The sequence below is a fragment of the Ranitomeya imitator genome, chromosome 7 (genome assembly GCF_032444005.1).
Source record: "Ranitomeya imitator isolate aRanImi1 chromosome 7, aRanImi1.pri, whole genome shotgun sequence".
Taxonomy (NCBI): domain Eukaryota; kingdom Metazoa; phylum Chordata; class Amphibia; order Anura; family Dendrobatidae; genus Ranitomeya; species Ranitomeya imitator.
The window spans coordinates 156,571,236-156,594,062 of record NC_091288.1 but is presented as its reverse complement, the minus strand read 5'-3'; the positions used below and the strand labels follow the sequence as shown (position 1 = coordinate 156,594,062).

The 22,827-nt window shown below is 47.2% G+C and overlaps 1 protein-coding gene across 1 annotated transcript in view; it reads left to right on the top strand.

Annotated features, from left to right (window-relative positions):
* GTF3C1 (general transcription factor IIIC subunit 1) overlaps positions 1-22,827 on the top strand; it is a 191,310-nt gene that overhangs the window by 109,710 nt on the left and 58,773 nt on the right. Inside the window, exons 15-18 of the mRNA XM_069733955.1 lie at positions 10,495-10,773; positions 12,206-12,351; positions 20,603-20,700; positions 20,866-20,962. Of these exons, the coding sequence (XP_069590056.1) occupies positions 10,495-10,773; positions 12,206-12,351; positions 20,603-20,700; positions 20,866-20,962 (620 nt within the window). The remainder of the gene's footprint in view (positions 1-10,494; positions 10,774-12,205; positions 12,352-20,602; positions 20,701-20,865; positions 20,963-22,827) is intronic.

Sequence of the window (22,827 nt, the reverse complement as noted above, 5' to 3'; positions counted from 1 at the left end):
GGCGTTCCCTCAATTCCCATGGTAGGTCCACCAGGCCCAGACCTGGCAGATCTTCCTTGGCATAACTCGTGCTAAGGGCCCAGTGTTCCTCCCAGTTTGGGCGGGCGTCTGTTTTGTTTTTTTCTTTTTTGCAGGGATGTTTGGCTTGCCTCAGTCGAGGTCAGGGAGGTGGTATCCTCTGGATACAAGATGGGGTTCGCTTCGCGGCCCCGGAATCGCTTCTTCGAATCCCACCCTCTACAAGATCCTAATCTGATCCCAGGTTTCTTTGTGTCCATTGCCTTTCTTCTTTGTTCGGAGGTTATCGTTTCCATCTCAGTAGGAACGCTTCACAGGTTTCTATTCAAACCTGCTTGTAGTGCCGAAGAACAACGGCGCAGTTCGACCCATCTGGTTCCTAAGTTAGTGAACAAAAGGTTCTGCCTGCGGCATTTCAGGATGGAGTCCCTCTGTTCAGTATTGGCTTGCATGGAACCACAGGAATTCCTGTTCTCCATAGATATCCAAGAAGCCTATCTCGATGTTCTGATTTTCCCAGCACACCTGTGTCTCCTGCGTTTCGTGGTGCAGAAGAGTCATTTCTAGTTCATCGCCCTGCCACTCGGTCTTGCGACCGCACCCAGTGTCTTCATAAAGATCATGGCTACATTTATGGCCATTTTGAGGATCACGGGCCTAGTGCTCATTCCGTACCTCGAAGACATCAAGGCTCCGCCCCCCTCTCAGGCCCAGGAGAGTGACAATCATCCGACTCCCTGTCCCGTTTCTGGTGGCTGGTCAGCAGAACAAAGTCTTGTCTTGTTCCGAGTCAGTGCCTCGTCTTCTAAGGCATGCTGTTCGACACCTGTCAGTTGAGGGTTTTTTGTTATTTTTTTCTTCTCAATGAAAAACGGTCAATTCTCCAGGACGGAGTTTTCTGCAAGGCCCTCGGCTGCCTTCCTTCCGTTCAGCAATGAAGGTCCTGGGACGAATGGTGGCAGCATCGGAAGCGTTCCCTTTTGCGCTGTTCCACTTCAGTAGGCCATCCTTTCTCAGTGGGACAGGTTGGTGCTGTCTCTGGATCGTCCGATTCGGCCTTCCGTCCGATTCTAATGGTCTCTCAGCTGGTGGCTGTCATCCCCTCTCATTCCCCAGGTCCGGTCCTTCCTTCTCGCCCATGGCAGGTGGTGACGACGGTCGCCAGCCTTCCCGGCTGGGGCACGGTTTCCCACAATCCGTCAGTTAAAGGGGCGTTGGTCGGAGCAAGATTCCCCTCTGCCGATCGACATCCTTGAGATAGCGGCCATTCTTCTGTCCCTGAGTCACTGGGAAAAGGTTCTCAGAGGTCTGCCAGTCAGAATCCAGACGTCCAATGCCACGGCTGTGGCATATGTCAAACACCATGGAGGGAATCAGTCTCTTGGAAATGGCGGAGGTATCCAAGATCCTCTTCTGGGCAGAGGCGACGGTTCCGGCACTATCCGCAGTGCATATTCCCGGTGTTGGCAACTAGGCCGCGGTGTTTTTCTCTGCCACGAGGGCCTTTCGGCAGGAGAGTGGTCCCTGCATCGGGAGGTCTTCCTTCAAATTTGCCTTTGATGGGGATCTCCGGACGCGGATCTCTTGGTGTCGCGACTGCTTAGGAAGGTTCCACCGTTTATTTCCAGGTCCGCGACCCTCTTGTAGTGGAGACAGATGCTTTGGCCATTCCTGGGTCGCATTTTGTATTTCCCTATCTGTTTCCTCCCCTTCCCTTCTTCCCAGGCTGTTGAAGATCATTGCGGAGGGAGTGCCGGTCTTTCTGATCGCACCAGATTGGCCCAGAAGGTTCTGGTTCGCTGAGATCGCCAATCTCCTCGCGGACTTCCTCTGGAGGCCCCAGACAGGCCAGATCTTCTGTCCCAAGGACCGATCTGCCACCAGAGTTCTTGGTTGCTCAATTTAACATCTTGGCTGTTGAATCCTTCCATTTGGCCTTTTCTCAAGGCGGGACTTGATGCTGGCCTTGACCTTAGTCCTCTAAAGGGTCAGGTAGCAACGCTTTCCATTCTCTTTCTGAAGTCCCATTTCAGAAGTCCTTGACTTCCCGTTCTCAGGTCAGATATTTAGATCTGAGAGACCTCGGTGGTTGATACCTCTTAATGGCTAACTGAAAAGATGGTAGCAAATTGCAAACCTTCGAGACTTCTCAGGCCTCTTCATCAGGCATAGACTAATTCAATTCCAAATATTTTATCTACTGGCTATCACGGTACAAGGATATATATCCATCCCGTTCTCAGGTCAGAACTTTTCTTCAAGGAGTGGTGCATGCAGCTCTCTTGTACCGGACTCTCGTGGATCCCAAGGAGCTTAATCTTGTTCTGGAGGCTGTGGGGTTCCCCCCCTTGAACCTCCCCATGAGGCCTCACTGTCTGTTCTGTCCTGCAAGGTGTCGTTTCTGGTGGCCATCACCTCCATTAGGCGCGTCTTGGAGTTGGTGGCTCTCTCCTGTCGCCCCATTTCTTGGTTCTTCACCAAGATAAGGTAGTTTACGGCCATCGTCGCCTTTTCTTCCCAGGGTGGTGTCCTCCTTGTTACTTCAATAAGATCGTCCTTCCCACCTTTTTGTTCTGCTCCGACCTATTCTCTGGAGCGTTCGCTGAACAGGCCAGACCTGGTCAGGGCGGTGAGGATCTATTTGTCTAGGACCACCTTCTTTAGGAAGACGGACCGTCTATTTGTCATTCCAGACGGTGCGCCAAGAGGCCTGCCAGCCTCCAAGGTTATGATTGTTCTCTGGATCAGACCTGCTATTCTGGAGGCTTACCAGGTCAGGAACAGAGTGACTCCTCCTGGGATTAAGACTCACTCTGCCCCGGGCAGTGGGCGCCTCCTGGGCGGTACACCATGGGGCATCTGCCCTACAACTTTGCAAGGCAACCTGGTGTTCCATTCACTCATTTGCCAAATGTTATAAGCTCCATACCTACGCTTTGGCAGTTGCCAGCCTAGGCGGAAGGATCTTGCAGGCGGCAGTGGTAAGTTCTCCGACCTGAATGGAGTTTTTTTTCTGCTGTTCCCACCCCAGGGACTGCTTTGGGACATCCCATGGTTCCTGTGTCCCCCAATGAGGCGATAGAGAAAACAGGATTTTTGGTTGCTTACCGTAAAATCTGTTTCTCGGAGCCTTCATTGGGGGACACAGCACCCTCCCAAGTTGAACAGCTCTGTTTTATTGTGTTATATTGTCACAGTTTAACTTTCTATCTTTAACATGTTACTTCTCCTACTGCTTTTTTCACTAACTGAATATCCTACTTCCAGTCGGTGGGGTGTACACTGCAGAGGAGGAGCTAACTTTTTTATTTGCATAGTGTCAGCCTCTTAGTGGCAGCAGCATACACCCATGGTTCCTGTGTCCCCCAATGAAGGCTCCGAGAAACAGATTTTACGGTAAGCAACCAAAAATCCTGTTTTAGATGCTTGTGGTTGTGCTGCAGAGTCCTGGACTGTGATCGGTCTATTGTAGAAGTGAAGGTGCTCTATAAATGTAACGTGTAATCATATGGAGGAAGGCGAGAGCTGAACCCAAAGCCCTGACAATGGAGTAGGTTCTCCTCAAAGGCTGGAATAATGCCTGTACCACCTTTAGTGATATTTTTAGAGTCCTACAGTAGTGTTCAAAATAATAGCAGTCTAATATGACTAACCAGAGTAATCACTGGTTTTGGTATAAATTATATTGCCACATGTCAAACAATTTACCAGACTGTGCATTCATGTTCTGTAGGTTTTTGAGTCTGTGTATTAGAGTAATTAATTAAAAGGAGTGTTCAAAATAATAGCAGTGTGGAGATCAATTAGTGAGGTCAATCATTCTGTGAGGAAACAAGTGTGAATCAGGTGGCCCTTATTTAAGGGTGAAGCCAGGACATGTTGTTCATTCATTTCTCCTTGAAAGCCTGAGAAATATGGGTCGTTCAAGACATTGTTCAGAAGAACAGCGTACTTTGATTAAAAAGTTGATTGGAGAGGGTAAAACTTATAAAGTGCAAACAATGAGAGGATGTTCAGCTAAAATGATCTCCAATGCTTTATAATGGAAGCCAAACCAGAGAGACGTGGAGGAAAAATGGAGGACTACATTTTCTAATGGATGGAAGAACAGCCAGAATTGGCAAAGGCTCAGCCTATGATCAGCTCCATGATGATCACAGACAGTCTCAAGCTACTTGTGGGGGCTGTGACAGTTAGAAGACGCCTGTGTGACGCTAATCTCTTAGCAGGAAGTCCCCGCAAAGTCCCACTGTTTAAAACAAGACATGTACTGAGGTGGATACAATTTGCCAAAGATCACATCAACTGGCCTAAAGAGAAGTGGAGAAGCATTTTGTGGACTGATAAAAGTAAAATTGTTATTTCCAGTTCACCACCTGACAGCACACTGGAGGACGTCCTTCTTATCCTTGATGGGACAGGAACACGAGAGGTTAAAAGGACCCTCCCCCTACCACCCTTCAGTGTTTTTCCTGTCCCATCAGGGATAGGAACGGACGAGAGGGTCTGCCGTTCTGTGCGGGGGGATGTGGATTGCCTCTGCCTCACCCTTCCCTCCATGAGACACCCGCTGGCTGACACCCGCCCGAGGTTCCCTCGGCCTACCAGTGTAGCGCTGCTCCTGGTTTGGGGATCGCTTCTCCCTGGCGGGGGCTCTCGATCTCTCCGTCCCGTCCCCTGGTGCGCGCGATCCCAGCGGCGGCCTCTGCAGATGCCGGCGTCTCCATGCGGCCGCTGGGGGAACCAGATCATCGCCGCACCTTCCTTGCTTTCCGGCCGCACGTCACTTCCGGTTTGCGGCTGAGGGGGATGGACGGCGTCTCTGCAACAGGAAGTGCATGGAAAAGAGCGGTGGAGAGCGCTGGTTTTTGAACATGAGGAACAGAATAAAAAGGTATGGTGCAGGGGCAGTAGCGATCTCTAGAGCATCATGGAGGACGCAGCTAGAGCAGAGGGGCAGGAGTCGGCAGCGCTAGTAAGTAGGGAAGCCCTGTAAAAAAAAAAAAAAGAGGAACGCTAGTGTTTGCTATATATATATTTTTTTTTTCATAGGCAGCCTCCTTGTCCGAGAAATCGGTAAAGAAGCCCGGTAGAAATAAGAAGTGTCCTATCTGTGCGGTTAAGCTAAAGGATTCCTGGCAGAAACCCCTATGTGAAGCACGCACCTGCAAAGTCATAGGAGAGGAACAGGCGTCTCTTATGTCAAATATGAGAGCCATGATAAGGGAGGAAGTTCAGGCTTCAGTTTCAAGTCTGGTACTCCCTCAAGTCTCACCTTCACCTTCTGAGAGGCCAAGGAAAAGGCCGAGGGTCGATTACTCTTCCGTAGACTCATCATCCTGTGGGTCGGAGGTAGAGGAGGAAGATGAGAGTAGAGATCCCCCGGAGAAAGGGAGAAGATATTTGTTCTCCGCCACAGACACAGGAGAACTGTTGGAAGCAGTGCGGCATACCATGCAGATCGAGGAGCCGCAGCCATCTTGCTCCGTTCAAGATGAAATGTTTGGGGGCTTGCGCTCACAGACCTCTAAAGTCTTCCCTGTAAACTCCCATATCAGATCCATGATCCTGGAGGAATGGGAGGAAGCCGAGAAAAGACTGACTATCCCTAAGGACTTCAGACTTCGCTTGCCGTTCGATCCAGATGAAGTCAAAGAGTGGGTCGATATACCAAAGATAGACATACCTTTGGCTAAAGTATCCAGAAGGACGGCGATTCCCTTTGAAGACTCTTCCAATTTAAAAGAGCCCATGGACAGGAAGGCAGATGGCCTTCTAAAAAGGGCCTGGGAAAGTTCCTCGGCGATCATTGGGGCTAATATTGCAGCGACATCAGTGGCCCGCTCCATGGACCTTTGACTAGACTATCTTCAAGATCAACTGGTAGCCAAGACTCCCAGAGAAACTATTCTGAAGTCCCTACCTTTGCTAAAATTAGCAACTACCTTCTTGGCAGACGCATCTGCAGAATCTGTCAGGTTCGCGGCTAGGGGTCAATCTCTATCTAATGCAGCCCGTAGAGCTATTTGGCTTAAGAGCTGGTCGGGGGACATGCATTCTAAAAATAAATTATGTTCTGTACCCTTTTCCGGGGGCAGGGTCTTCGGACCGGTCCTCGACGATATTTTAGAAAAAGCCGCAGATGTCAAGAAAGGTTTTCCGGAACAAAAGCCTAAAAAATTTCAGCCCTTTCGGAGACCCCGCTATAGTCAAAAACCCGATTATAGGGGTAAGGGAAAACAGGGTAGATGGAGCTACCAGAAAGGAGGGGATAACAGGCCTAAAAATAAAGAAGCGAGCTACTTGGGACCAGGGTCTAGCTTCCGCAGGAAATGACGCCATCAGAGTAGGGGGTCATCTGACAGGATTCCTGGGAGGATGGAGGGAGATCACAACAAGTCCATGGGTCTTACAGATAGTATCCCAGGGGTAGAAAATAGAATTTACATCCCTTCCTCCCGAAAGATTCCTGGTGTCCAGCTCCCATCTAAAGCTGTCATCCCCCATGTGGTCAGATATTCAAGACCTTTTAAAAATGGCGGCTATTGTTCCGGTACCCCCTCGGGAAGAGGGCAGGGGTCACTACTCCAATCTCTTCTCGATAACAAAACCATCGGGAGAATCGAGAACGATTATAAACTTGAAACATCTGAACAATTGGGTCCTTTACAAAAGGTTCAAGATGGAGTCGATTCGGTCTACCATCCCTTTGTTGGAAAAAGACATGGTAATGTGCACTCTAGACTTAAAGAGTGCATATTACCATGTACCCATTTATCTAAGTCATCAGAGGTTCCTGCGGTTCGCGGTAATCTTGGAAGGAAAGCTCTTCCATTTCAAATTCCGCTGTCTCCCCTTCGGCCTGGCTTCCGCTCCCAGGGTTTTTACAAAACTTATGGTGGAAGTAGTCGCTTTCCTGAGGAATCAGGATATAATGGTGATTCCCTACTTAGACGACTTCTTTTTTTTCCAATAATGCTTTTATTAAAGTCCAGCTCAGAATCAACTGTCAGTCCCTCATCTCAACACTAGAGAATCTGGGATGAATAATAAATTGGGAGAAATCAGATCTAATCCCAAAACTCAGAATAAAATTCTTGGGAGTCATGCTCGATTCGCAAGCAAGAATGTCCTTTCTTCCATAAGACAGGCTAAAGGGCCTAATAAAGAAGATCCGTCACTTTTCTCGAGGCCGAAATACGATCAGAGACGAAATGAAAGTACTAGGTCTGATGACGGCCTGTATCCCTTGCGTAAGATGGAGCCAGTTTAATTCTCAACAGCCTCAGAGGGGAGTTCTGAGGAGCTGGAACAGAAGGCAGAACTCACTGAACCGGACCCTGAGTCTTACTCCGCAGGTCAAAAGGTCTCTGGTGTGGTGGACTCTTCCCAGAAACCTCCGACTGGGGGTGCCATGGCTTCAAACACCAAGCGTGTCAGTTACAACAGATGCCGGTCAGCTCGGTTGGGGAGGTCATGTACTGGGAAGATATTTTCAAGGTCGCTGGGAAAAAGAAGACAGCAACCAGTCATCGAACCACAGAGAACTACAGGCGGTTTGGGAGGTCTTGACGGCGGCGCAGCATCTGCTGCAGAACAAACACGTGAAGGTCTTCTCAGACAACACGACAACGGTAGCCTTCCTGCGGCATCAAGGGGGTCCAAGACATCTGGCGTTACAAGACCTGGCGGAACAGATATTCAGGTGGGCAGAAAGGTAGGTTCTGTCAATCTCGGCGATCCACCTGGAGGGCTCCAAGAACCAGTCGGCAGATTTCCTCAGCAGGAAAAGCGTATCCCCCACGGAGTGGGAACTGAACAACGAGGTGTTCGGAGATCTGTGTCAACGTTGGGGGATGCCGACGGTGGACCTATTTGCTACAAAAGGAAATGCGAAGCTCAAGATCTTCTACTCCCTAAACCCTTGGGAGAGTCCAGCCGCGATCGATGCCTTCTCACAACCCTGGAACCGCGGTTTTCTGTATGCATTCCCTCCCCTAGCGATGATCCCGAGGACACTCAGAAAGATCTACGAGGACGGGGCCAAAGTCATACTCATAGCTCCTCACTGGCCGAAACGCAGTTGGTTTCCATTGTTAAGGAAACTGTCAGTGGAAGAACCCCTCCTTTTACCAGAAAGAGAGGATCTTCTTCTACAAAGTCCAGTTCTACACCAGAATCCAAGAGCACTTCAGCTGGCGGCCTGGATCCTGAACGGAAGGTCTTGAGAGCAAAAGGGCTTTCAAATGATGTCATTTCTACCCTTCAAGCCAGCAGAAAGCCGGTGACATCGGCTATCTATACAAAAATATGGAAGCGATTCTGTGGGTTTTGCGGAGAGACGACAGTTGATACTGACCATCCAAATATCCCCAAGATTCTTGACTTTCTGCAGTCAGGGTTTCAAAAAGGTCTTAGACCAAGTACATTAAGGGTCCAGATAGCGGCCCTGAGTGTATTCTTCGATTCTTCCCTATCTGCCCATCCCTGGATTAGCCGCTTCTCTAGAGCAGTCCAGAGATTAAAACCATTGATTAGAAGGTCCGTCCCGCCGTGGGATCTGAACTTGGTTCTAAATTTCCTATGTGAACAGGCGTGGGATGTAACAGGGGATATAGAAATTAATAAACTCTCCCTTAAAACCGCATTTTTAGTTGCGATCACGTCGGCAAAAAGATTGGGGGAACTACAGGCCCTGTCGGTGCAGAATCCATATTTGCAGATATTCGAGGATAAATTAGTACTCAGACTCGATCCGGCTTTTCTCCCTAAAGTAGTGTCAGATTCCAATATGAATCAAGAGATTGTTTTACCATCATTTTGCCAATTCCCTAAAAATCAGAAGGAAAGATTTTACCACAACTTAGACGTAAGAGATTCGGTGCTCAGGTACCTCGATTTATCCAGACCCTGGAGATGGGACAACAATTTGTTCGTCCAGTTCAGGGGTCCAAATAAAGGTAGAAAAGCGTCTAAAGCGACTATCGCACGGTGGATAAAATCCACAATCAGTTTAGCTTATAAAGCTAGAGGGCAGAATTCCCCGGTCAACATCAAAGCCCATTCATCTAGGGCCATGGCCACGTCATGGGCAGAGAAAGGGGGGGGCCACGGCAGATCAGATCTGCAGAGCTGCATCATGGTCTAGCCTTAGTACCTTTTCTAAACACTATAAGTTAGATGTCGTGTCTCCTCAGTTGGCTTTTGGTAGAAAGGTACTGCAAGCAGTGGTCCCTCCCTAAATACCAGTCTCCTTTGGTATTTCTCCAGTGTGCTGTCAGGTGGTGAACTGGAAAACAGTAATTAGACCTACTGGTAATTGTATTTCCAGGAATCCATCCTGACAGCACTATTAGTTCCCTCCCTAATGTATCATCTTTATACTCATGTGATGTAACATTTGTATGATTGATTACCTTGTTGAAATAAACCTGTGTTTTTGCATCCATCCAGATGTGTTACTTTGGAAAAGCACTGAAGGGTGGTAGGGGGAGGGTCCTTTTAACCTCTCGTGTTCCTGTCCCATCAAGGATAAGAAGGACGTCCTGCAGTGTGCTGTCAGGATGGATTCCTGGAAATACAATTACCAGTAGGTCTAATTACTGTTTTTTGGATCTAAAGGCTGCAGACAGTTCGTCAGACGACCTCCAAACTCTGCATTCAGCCAAAGTACAGTCTGAAGACAGTGAAGCCTGGCGGTGCAAGCATCGTGATATGGGCATGGTTCTCTTACTATGGTGCCGGACCGATTTACCGCATACCAGGGATCATGGGCCAGTTTGCATTTATTAAAATACTTGAAGAGGTCATGTTGCCTTACGGTGAGGAGGACATGCCCTTGAAATGGGCGTTTCAACTAAACAACGTCCCGAAACACACCAGTAAATGAGCAAAATATGGGTTCCAGTACAACAAAATTGAGGTTATGGAGTGGCCAGCCCAATCCCCGGACCTTAGTCCAATATAACACTTGTGGGATAACATTAAAAATTAAAAAAAATGACGTTTTTGAGGCAAAGCCAACAAATTCCAAAAACTGTGGGATGTAGTCCGAGCATCCTGGGCTGGAATAACAGGTGACAGAGGCCAGAAGTTGGTTGACTCTCTGTAACATAGATGTGAAGCAGTTCTAAAAAGCTGTGGGTATACTACTATATATTAGGTTAGTGATTCACAGGAATGCAAAATCCACAAAAAAGTACATATTGTGAGTTTATAAAGAAAAGTGCAGACTGCTATATTTTGGAAAAGCCAAATGTTCATTTTTTTGTTGTTTTCTGTAAAGTAGTCAAAAATGATATACCGTACATTTCTCTTCATGTTTTGAATTAGAAAACAGTGTGCAATGTTCCCAATGCTGGAAATGAAAAATAGTATAAAGATTTTGTGATTAACTCATGTTTTTGAAATCACCATTATTTTGAACACTATACCTTTTTTTTCTGCAGTAATATTTTTGTGTTTGCCTCAAAACAGTTCCTGGACTTGGACGTACACTTGGGTTTCTTCCCAAAATGCCACGCCTAAAAATTACCCATATGTTCTTATGGTATATTGTATATGGTCATTCGTTGCACAAAACACCACAGCCGCCTAAAATACCTGATCCCAACCCCATCGCTGAGTGCACTGCTGAATGTGAGACTACAGGGCCACCGGTCGGCTGCCCCACAGACTGCGCACCCACGGCACATCCCAGCACTAAGGATAATGACTTGGTTCCGTTTGACCAAGGAACGGAGATCACCGAACAAGGTATTGTGTGACAGCACTTCATTTTGTACATAATTGCTCTAAGACTAATTTCCCTCCCTTACTAATTTTTGGCTTCTCCCCCTTTATATTCATCTTTTTGCACCTTGGGATCTGGTGAGCAAAGGGGTAAATGTTCTTCAAATATTAAGCACCTTGTTATTTAACTCTTTACCGACATATGACATGCTGGTACATCATATCGGCTCCCTTACTTTGATGCGGGCTCAGAAACTGAACCCACTGAGCCTGCATGTTTCCTGACAGATGATGGCTATATGATGAAGCCATCATCTGCATCGAACTACCATGAATGGAGCAAAGCTGCTCCTGCAGCTGTTAACCCATTCAATGACCAATCTGTGACCCCTGCACGTACAGTTCACGTCCCATCAGTTGTAGACCCCTTTCCTTGTCATGATGTTAATCCTGTGAAGGCCAGCTCGTGAATGGGGTCATAGAAGACCATTCTTTTTACTATATGTAGCAATGCTGTAGTATTGCTGTACATAACACAAGCGATCAGACAGTCGCAGGTTCAAGTCCCCTTAAGGAACTAACAAATGCAGTAAAAAGTGATATTTTAAAAAATATGGAAAAAAAAATTCCAATAACCCCCTTCTTCCCCCATTAAAAATTACGGGGAAAAAAATACATGTGTATCTCCATATTTGTAAAATTCTATCAAAATATAAAGTTTTTTAACCAAATCAATAAACTGCTTTGGAAGAAAAAAAAATAAAACTCCAGATTTTCAGTTTTTTTGGCTGACATAAGGGTATGTGCACACGTTCAGGTTTTTTTGTGATAAAAACGCTATAAAAACTCATTAAAACCGCATACATTATGCATCCTATCATTTAGAATACACTGCAATTTTTGTGCACATGATGCGTTTTTTTTTTCCGCGAAAAAAACGCATCGCGGTAAAAAAAAGCAGCATGCTCATTAATTTTGCATTTTTTTTCGCGTTTTTCCCGCTATTCTATGCATTTGGGAAAAACGCATAAAAAACGCAAAAAAAATGCAAAAAAACCCGCATGCGGATTTCTGGCAGAAATGTCTGGTTTTTGTCAGGAAAATTTCTGCCAGAAATCCTGACGTGTGCACAAAAGTTGCTATGAGAGGCAAAAACAAAAGCACAAAAATGGAAAATCACCTGGTTAGAACGGGGGTAAAGTTACTGTTATATTGTCATTGAGATTTTGGGGCAGCATGATCTGGTAGAAGGCATCCTCTGAAAGACCCCCATGGCGCCAGTCAAGTGCAGACTTTGTAGATCGAGATTCTGGTCCCGGGTTTTAGTACCACCTTGAATGCCCACCATAGAATAGAAGTACATTTCTTATACTGCACTGCTGCTCTTGAATGATACGTCATGGGAATGTATAATCTAACCGCCATGACATTTTCTATCACATTGCTTTTTTTCCAGTCTATGTAGATGAAGTGTCTTGGCTGAGGTGTGTGCCACCTGCTACAATACACTCTGAATTTGGACCAGGCTGGGTCCTCGTCAACGATTTACTTCTCTGTCTACCACTCTCCATCTTCATTCAGATAGTCCAAGTCAGCTACAAGGTAAAGTCCATCACAGGAATAATAGTGGACCGGCTACTGGGTTACGATGTGCAATACCATGATCTCTATATCCTACTAGTGGAAGGCAGCCATTAAAGTGGACATAAGAACCTGCAGTTGGTTTCCTGCTTTGTCAGGAATCCTCTTCTGGAGGGTGGGTGGGTCGCTTGTAGTACAGGCATCCAACACTTGGAGAATGTTGGTGGAAGCCTTCTGGATCAGTATGTCATCCCACATTGGGGAAGGTTGCATTTGACTCTGAAGGTTTTATGTCTGATTTTTTTTCAACTAGTTGTTCAACTTTTGCCAAGTTTTTGATATCTTATCCACTTGAACAACATGCGGCTATGACATTTTGTTTCTTTCGGGGGGAAAAGGCCTTGGAAAGATTTGTAACAAGGGAGTACCCAAAAGAAACCTGAATTTATTTATAATAATTTAGGGCCTGATTCATAGTTCCGTAGGGTGAAAAATGACCAAGGTCCATCAAGTTCAATCCTTCTCCACCAATTATACACTGCTAAAAAAAAAATAAAGGGAACACTAAAATCCCACATCCTAAATATCACTGAATGGGGGTGTTGCCAGAGAGTCCATGTGAACGGACGTGCGGCTGTGAGCTCCCGCTGCTGTATATTTAAAAATCCTGCAGAGCCGCTGCTGTTCGGTCCCTGAGGGGGCTTACCGGCTGCGGGGAGACTTGGAGAGCCCGGCGGTGCTGAGCGGTAGCGCTGGAACCGGCGAACATGACCAGGAGACGGCAGAAGGACGTGGGAGCCGGGGATGCAGGCGCAATCCAAGATGGCGCCGACACAAGGGAGAAGGCGGACAAGGAGAACGCCGCATGCAGAAAGCGGATGGAGGTAGCGGCAAAGCTCCAGCAGTTTGCGAGAGCGGAGGCCGCAGAGGAGGGAGCCGGAGCCGATACCGAGGAGGAGGAGAGCCCAGCAGGAGAACATGAGGTACAACAGGGGAGAAAGGAGAGCAAAATGGCGGTGGCAGAAGGGGGACCCGAGGAAATGGCGCCAGAAGCTGAGCCTACCTTAAGAGACGTTTGTGCGCTGGTTTCTTCATGTAAACAGTCTTTGACCTTACAGATACAGGAGGTTAAGGGGGACACAGCCCAGATAAACGCAGCCATGCAGAAGATTGACAAACGTGTGGGGGAGGTAGAGGAGAGAGTGAGCACTGCAGAAGACCATATAGTACAGCTGCAAAAAGCAGAGAAAAAGTTCACTCAAGCAATAGCTGAATTGGCGGCGAAAAATGAGGACCTTGAGAACAGGTCCAGAAGAAACAATATTCGCATAGTGGGCATCCCTGAAAAAGCTGAAGGGAGGAATCCAACGGAGTATATTGAAAACTGGCTGTTAGAGACATTTGGAGATATGGCGCTAACAAAAGTATTCGCGGTAGAAAGAGCGCATAGGGTCCCACCGAAACCACCTGTCCCTGGAGCGAATCCCCGTACCATGCTTGCCAAAATTCTAAATTATAGAGACAGAGACATTATCCTGAGGAAGGCCAGAGACATGACGGATCTGACAGTTGAAGGCCAAAAGATTGCTATCTACCCGGACTATTCTGCTTTGGTGCAGAAGCAACGGATGATGTTCACGGGTATCAAGAGACGGCTGAGGGAGCTGGGAGTGCAGTATTCCATGATGTTTCCAGCAAGACTGAGGGTGGTGGCGTTTGATAAAATTCCTTTTTTTCAGAAGCCGGAGGAAGCTACCCAGTGGATCGATATTAATGCTAAAAGGCTTAAAGGAAAAGGAGACTGAAACTGTGGGAAGAGTCTGATTTTGTTTACTTATCTGTCAGTTGGCAAAGAGTCATGTGATTGACAAACTAGGGGGTATGGGTGGTGAAGAAGGGAGCTGGATTATACTCAGTTAAAGTTAAAGGGAGAGTGTAATGGCTGCTGGGAAGGAGGGAGGAAGGGTAAGCGGCATATTATAAGTGTATGCAGGTTTCTTGCGTGTGTAAATAATTCTATGTTAAAATATTTTGAGACACGTTATTTTTCAAAATGTTTGGAATCCTGTTATGTACAGTGGTGGGAGGAGGGTCGGGAAGGTAACGCCAAACGGAGTGTTCGCTATGGGCGATGATGCCCCACTCCTGAAAAGAGGTGGAATGGTTATATGTGAGGGGGGAAGGGTGGGAGGGGGAGTTGGGAGGGGGGGAGGGTAGTTAGACAGCTTGTGCTCAAGAACGATGATACTCTTAGTGAAGATGAGTCAAGTGATGGGGACCCGTTTTAAGATTTTGAGCTGGAATGTGAGAGGCCTAGGGGAGAAATCCAGACGTGCCGCGTGTTTGCAATATGCAAGAGACCAACGGGCCTCAATGATATGCTTGCTGGAGACGCATTTGGTAAGGGAAAAGGTGGATGTCCTGAATAGACAGTGGATTCAGAAGGGATATCATTCTACCTTCTCCACGTATGCAAGAGGAGTCTCAATCTTGGTTCCAGCGGGAGTTCAGTATGAGGAGGTGAAGGTATATGTGGATGTGGAGGGGCAGTACGTACTAATACAGTGTATATTGTATGGAGTGATGATGTGTGTTGCCGCGATGTATATTCCGCCTCCCTACTCTAGCAGGAAAATTAGAGAAGTAATGGAGCAAGTGGAGAGATGGGGGCCAACACCGTTAATGATTATCGGGGATCTAAATAACATCTGTGATGATTATTGGGACAAAAATAAAAATACTCAGAATAGTTCGGAGGGACACATTACAACATTTGGCACCTATATACAGGAGATAGGTATGATTGATCTTTGGAGGGTCAGACATATTGGGGAGAGAGGGTACTCATGTTATTCACCAGCGCATGCCACGCTCTCTAGGATTGATATGGCTCTGGGTAACAGGATCTTAGACACACTGGTTGGGGAGGTGAGATATCTGCCAAGGGCCTTGTCAGACCATAGTCCAATTGAAGTAGAGGTTAGATTGGAGGGGGCACGTTCGACAAGTGGGAGAGATTGGAAGATTCATCCTAATTGGTTACAGAGTATTGAGTTGGAAAGTATAGGACGGGAGGTGGCGGAATTCTTTGTCTTAAATGATGGAAGCACTGATGCTCTTACGATTTGGGATGCAATGAAGGCGTATCTGAGGGGACTACTATTTAGGGACATTAGTAGGTGTAAGCGGAGGACGAGAGAGGCAGAAAAAGCGGCAGTTGAGGAGTTGAAGGAAGCAGAAGATGGGATGGCCACACTGGGAACTCCTGAGGCAGAGAGAAGGATGAAAAATGCACAAAATCATTTGGAAAAAATTCTGTTAGGCAAAGCTGAGAGGAAGCGGGATTTCCAAAAGGTGTTGTTTTATCAGGAGGGAGAAACAGTGGGACATATGCTGTCGGTAGTGGCTGCTGCTCAGAGAGGTTCTCCATATATACACTCTTTGGAATCTCCAAGTGGAGGTAGAATAACGGAAACGCCTGCGATTTTGAGGGCCTTTGCGGACTTCTATGCAGATTTATATTCCTCTCGGTTTGGTGAATCGGTGGAGGATACTTTGACTTTCTTGGAGGGTTTGGACCTGCCGAGACTGAATGAGGCAGATAGGGAGAGCCTTGAGGCCCCTATCACTGAGGAGGAATTGAGTCGGGCATTGATGTCTATGGCTAATGGGAAGGCGCCTGGGGTTGATGGGCTACCCGCTGAGATCTATAAAGGTTTGGCAGAAGTGCTGATTCCTAGATTAAAAATGGTATTGGAGGAAGCTAGGTCCCGGGGGTGCTTGTCAGCCTCTATGAGAGAGGCCATAATAGTGGTTATTCCAAAGGAGGATAAGGATTTGGGGAGACCGGAGTCGTACCGCCCAATTTCCTTACTAACTATTGATGTCAAGCTTCTGGCCAAAGTGTTGGCTCTCCGCCTCTCTAGTGTTATTGCGAGTCTGGTGCACTCGGACCAATCTGGCTTTATGCCTGATAGGTCAACGGCGATTAATTTGCGGAGGTTATATGTAAATTTGCAGGTGGAGTCTGATAACTACGGTCGAAGAGTGATTGCGTCGCTAGATGCCCATAAGGCGTTTGACAGTGTTGAGTGGGGATACCTCTGGCAGGTGCTGGAATGTATGGGGTTTGGTCCGCAGTTTGTGGCCTGGATACAGCTGTTGTAGTCATTACCGTCGGCTAGAATTAGAGTGAACGGGGAGCTGTCTCGGCCTATAGAGCTGGCTAGGGGTACTAGGCAGGGATGCCCGCTCTCACCCCTCCTGTTTGCTTTAGCTGTAGAACCTCTTGCTGCTAAGATTCGGCAGTCTGATAGAGTCCTTGGGTTTAGGTATGGGAAAATTGAGGAAAAAATAGCGCTATATGCGGATGACGTTTTGTTGTTCCTGGCTGATCCGGATGATTCACTGAGAGGGGCCATTGAAATTGTTGAGAGATTTGGTACCGTGTCGGGACTAACAATTAATTGGGGTAAATCGGTTCTTTTTAGGGTGGATGATGTAGGAGAGAATGTGAGTGAGGATGTTGGGGATGAGAGGCTAAAGGTGGTTTCCCAATTTAAGTACCTTGGAATATGGATTTCGGTGCCAATTGCGGAGTTCCTACAAAGGAATTTGACTCCTGTTATGGGGGTACTCAAGGCGAAGGTAGATGCCTGGAATAAATTACATCTATCGGTGGTCGGAAGGGTAAACCTTATAAAAATGGTCCTGATGCCTAAAATTCTATATGTTTTACACAACGCACCAATTTGGATTCCTCGGGGGAAGTTCAGGCAGATTAATGCCCTCTTTAGAAGTTTGATATGGGGGAGACAATATCCACGTATTAGCCTGGAGACGCTTCAGCGACCCAAGGAAGATGGTGGTTTGGCTTTGCCCAACCCGGAAATATATTTTCTTGCAGCCCAGAGTCAGCATTTGAAGGGCTGGGCGCGAGAGGCGTCATCCAGTGCAGTACAACACCTAATGGAAGAGGTGACAGGCCGACGACCGGTGGTTCGGTGTTTGGAAGATGGCTCCTTGGGCGCTTTAGGGAAATTATATCCAACCCTGTTCCTGATTCGTAAATTATGGAACAGACTAAGGCAGATTCGTGGGGTTACAGGGATGACTAAATTCACACCGATATGGTCTAACAACAATTTAAAGGAATTTGAGGCTCTGGGAGGACTGATGGAATGGCAGACTAAGGGAGTTTGCTTTGTTCACCAGATAATCCAGCAGCAAGTATTGAAGTCCTTTTCCCAATTGCAGGTAGAGTTTGGTCTGCGATCCACAGGGGAATATCAGTACGCGCAGATGAGACATGCCTTTAGAGCTCAGAATAAGAAAGCTGATATCAGGATTCAAGATGATAGTGTTGGAGTATGTGTGTGGTGACGGGACTACAAGGGGAGTTATTTCCACCCTGTATAAGGACCTTATGCACACGTTTTTGCTAGATTTCCCTATAAGGGCGAGAGCTAAATGGGAGAGAGACGTGGGGCCGATAGAGAATGAAGCCTGGGAATCGGTGATGGAGTGGATTCCGCGACTATCATTGAGTGAACCATATAGACTCTCGCAGCTATATATTCTACACAGAGTATATAAATCTCCGGAAGTGCTACACAAAGCGGGGTTGCGTACCAACTCTGAGTGCCCGAGGTGTGCGAGTGAGAATGCAGGAATATATCACATGATGTGGACGTGTCCTAGGCTGGCTGCTTTTTGGGTGGTGGTTTTGAGCCGAGTTGAAGTAGCTTATAAGTGTAGAGTTCTTAAAGATCCGATAGTATGTTTGCTGGGATATCTGGAAGAAATTGGAGTTGACAATACCTGGAAGATTGCAATCGCTAGGCTACTATACATGGCTAGGAAAGTGATAGCACGAAATTGGATAAACGCTGAACCACCTGCGAGGAGGGAATTTCTCCAATATGTACAACATGGTCTAAAATTGGAAAAGGGGGTGTACAAAAAAAGGGGGAGAATAGAAATGTTTAATAGAATGTGGTCTCCTTGGCTTGAACTGGATTGAGGAGTATAGAAGTCGGGTTTCTTAATATCTGGATAAGGGTAAATTACTCAAGGCAGAGATGGCCTCAGAGGAGTGCAGATTGGGAATGAGCTGTCTTATGGGGGGAGGGGGGCTGTTGGGGTAATGTCGGGGTTTATCAAAATAAGAAAATGTGTATGTGACATATTGTAATGTAAATGGCATTCTGATGTTCTTCTTTATATTGTTAATAAAAATCTATTTACGGTAAATCAAAAAAATATCACTGAATGAAATATTCCAGTAGCAAATTTTTATTCATTACATAATGAAAAGTGTTGAAAACAATAAAACCTAAAAATGATCAATGTAAATCACAAGTAATATCCCACGAAGGTCTGGAGTTGGAATGATGCTCAAAATCAAAGTGGAAAATGAAGTTACAGGCTGATCCAACTTCAGTAGAAATGCATCAAGACAAGGAAATGCTGCTCAAGTAGTGTGTGTGGCCTCCACGTGCCTGTGTGATCTCCCTTCAATGCCTGGGCATGCCCTTGATGAGGCGGCGGATGGTCTCCTGAGGGCTCTCCTCCCAGACCTGGACTAAAGCATCCGCCAACTCCTGGACAGTCTGTGGTGCAATGTGACGTTGGTGGATGGTGTGAGACATGATGTCCCAGATGTGTTCAATTGGATTCAGGTCTGGTGAACGGACAGGGCAGTCCATAGCTTCAATGTTATCATCTTGCAGGAACTGCTGACACACACTCCATCCACATGAGGTCTGGCATTGTCCGGCATTAGGAGGAACCCAGGGCCAACCGCACCAGCTTATGGTCTCTCACAAGGGGTCTGAGGATCTCATCTCGGTACCTAATGGCAGTCAGGCTACCTCTGGCGAGCACATGGAGAGCAGTGGGGCCCTCCAAAGAAATGCCACCCCACACTGTTACTGACCCACTGCCAAACCGGTCATGCTGAAGGATGTTGCGGGCAGCAGATCGCTCTCCATGGCGTCTCCAGACTCTGTCTCGTCTGTCACATGTGCTCAGTGTAAACCTGCTTTCATTTGTGAAGAGCACAGGGTGCCAGTGGCGAATTTCCCAATCCTGGTGATCTGTGGCAAATGCCAAGCGTCCTGCATAGTGTTGGGCTGTGACCACAACCCCCATCTGTGGACGTCAGGCACTCAGACCATCCTCATGGAGTCGGTTTCTAACCGTTTGTGCCGACACATGTATATTTGTGGCCTGCTGGAGGTCAGTTTGCAGGGCTCTGTCAGTGCTCTGATCCTCCTTGTACAAAGGCTGAGGTAGGTCCTGCTGCTGGGTTGTTGCCCTCCTACGGCCCCCTCCACGTCTCCTGGTGTACTGGCCTGTCTCCTGGTAGCGCCTCCAGCCTCTGGACACTATGCTGACAGACACAGAAAACCTTATTGCCACAGCTCGCATTGATGTGCCATCCTGGATGAGCTGCACTACCTGAGCCACTTGTGTGGGTTGTAGAGTCCGTCTCATTCTACCACAAGTGTGAAAGCACAACCAACATTCAAAAGTGACCAAAACATCAGCCAGAAAGCATTGGTACTGTGATGTGGGCTGTGGTCCCCACCTGCCGAACCATTCCTTTATACGGGGTGTCTTGATAATTGCTAATAATTTCCATCTGTTGTCTATTCCATTTGCACAACAGCATGTGAAATTGATGGTCAAACAGTGTTGCTTCGTAATGGACAGTTTGATTTCACAGAAGTTTGATTTACTTGGAGTTATATTCTGCTGTTCAAGTGTTCCCTTTATTTTTTTTGAGCAGTGTACATTCTTTGTCAATAAACCATCAAAGCTTTCAATTCAGAATTCTGGTGTAACAGCTTCAAAAAGTTGCAAAATGTAGGTTCAGCTCTGAGTTTTCTCACTAGTTTCTCCCAGCTGCACCAAAATGAACTGAGGTGGGGCAGGACAGGGACTCGGCAGGGGCGTGAAGCTAATTTCTTAACTAGGTGTGGTGGTTCCGTACGCCAGAAATCTCACTCCAGTTCCTGACTTCGCGTTGTGTATCAATAAAACTATGTTCGCTAAGTATTAAATGGCAATGGGTTATGTGATTTGAATCTAAAATAAATTAGAATTTCCACTTTTACTTTTATTGGTGTGTATCGATTACCGATAAAGAATCTTACGCAGACATTTGGGAGCGTGCACACAGGCAATTTTGTGTTTTTTTCATGTTTTTTTTTAAAAAGCTTAGAATATTTTCTTGCAGAACATAATGATTTTCTTCTATATTTTTTAGGTTGATGACCTTGATGACTATTTAAATGATCCAATTAAAAAGCACACGTTGATCAGGTACCTGCCCCGATCAATACGACAGCAACTGCTCTATAAAAGGTTCGTGGAACTATATTTGTGCCAAAATGTGGAAATTTTGTTTAAAAATATTCTGCCCAAGTTAGTTTAATACAATTACTGCTATAAAAGTGGCACCCTTAAGGGGGCAAATATTATTCATCTTTCTCTCTTTTTCTTATGGCTGTCATCTTTATTTTTCTTTAGGAGATATGTCTTCTCAGTGTTTCAGGGGCTACAAAAATTAAACTGGATGGGTCTGCTACAGTTCGGGCCAACTGAAAAATTTCAAGACAAAGATCAGGTAGGTTAACATTTGTAGCATGGCTAAAGGGTTTGTGGTCGATGGGAGGTATGTGCCACATAAGTGCCTGATTGCTGTAATGTAGCCCGGAGTATTCCTTTCTTGCACATAATCTTGTATATGTGTTTCAGGACCTGTGGTAATGTCAGACCACATGGCTAATCATGTGATGGGTTACTGGGTGGGGTTAGCTCTTTATAAGACTGGCTAATCCTTTACACAGGAGATATGTGTGGAGGTGAAACCCTCCTGAGTGTGTTACGGCTTCAGGACTGAGCCGGATGAACTGGACACTTGCTTTTCTTTGCCTAAACCAAAGGCCCATTTTGCTTTCTGTTATTTGCCACATGGTTTATGAAGCAATAAACCCAGTGAACTTTAAAGGAACACGTCTCCTGAGTGTCAGCCGTCGCAGCTGAGTGAGTGAAATCCTTACAATTGGTGGAGAATGCGGGCAGCGTTCCCAGCGGAGACGTGAGTTTATTTTTGAATGTCCTGGGTCAAGGCTGTTGCAAGCCAGCAAGCATTGCCGGAGAAAATGGAGGACTTGCTGAAACACTTGGTCCAGCAGGAGCAAAGGCAGCAAGAGACCAACAGGCTGTTGATGCAGCAGATACAACAGAGCCAGCAGGAGCAACGGCAGAGTCAGAAGGAGCAACGGCAGAGTCAGCAGGAGCAACGGCAGCAGATGCAGCAGAGCCAGCAGGAGCATCAGCAGCAGATGCAGCTTCTGGCAACCGCCATCCAGGGCAAGGCGAGCGCCCCAACCCCAGGTTTGGCTGATGACACCCACGTCCGGAAGACGGTAAGACGCGCATTGCAGAAAATGACTCCCGGGGATGATGTTGAGGCCTTCCTGACGGTGTTTGAGAGGGTCGCTGAGAGGGAAAAACTTCCGCCAGAGCAGTGGGCAGAGGTACTTGCGCCATACCTGACGGGAGAACCCCAGAAGGCGTACTATGATTTGACCTTGCAGGATGCCAAAGAGTATCACAAATTGAAAGCCGAGATTCTCGCACGTTTGGGGGTGACACTGACTGTCAGGGCACAGCGAGTTCACTCCTGGGGCTATCACCGGGACAAACCACCTCGTTCCCAAATGTTTGATCTGTTGCACCTGGTCCAGAAATGGCTGCAGCCAGAATCCTCTGCGCCTGCACAGATGGTAGAACGGGTGATGATGGATCGGTTTGTCCATTCCCTCCCGAGGCCTATACAGTCTTGGGTTGCCCAGGGTGATCCCCAGAATGCCGACGAGCTGATCGGACTGGTTGAGAGATACCAAGGGTTGGAAGGCTCCTTCGGGAGGCAGCCCATGCCGTACTGGGGGTCCCAGAAGGCAGCTGAGTCCCAAAAAGGGGTGGTGTGTCCAAGGTCACAAAGGGCGGGGGAGGTGGTGCCCAAGGTCCCCACGGGTGATATTATTTGTTGGAGGTGCCACAAGCCAGGACATATAGCTGCCCGTTGTTCCCAAACCACTGAGCAGATGGACTGCAGCATGGGACGCCGTTGTTCATACTATGCGTATCCAGCCTGTAGTGTGAACTCTCCATCCAACGAGGGACCTCAAGCGTGTCCCGTAAAGGTGAACGGTCGAGCAGTAACGGCACTGTTAGACTCGGGGAGCCTAGTGACCCTGGTGAGGGCCACTTTTCCTCTCCACCTGCTCCCAGGAAAGAAGGTCGGAGTGCGGTGCATACATGGTGATGCAAAGGACTACCCTATGGCCAGGGTGGACATTGAAACGGCATGTGGCACTGAGTCCCACATAGTCGGCGTGGTTCAGGACTTGTTGCACCCTATAATTATTGGCCGGGATTTCTGTTTGTTTTGGGATTTGTGGGGAAATGGTTCTGAGCTCCCTG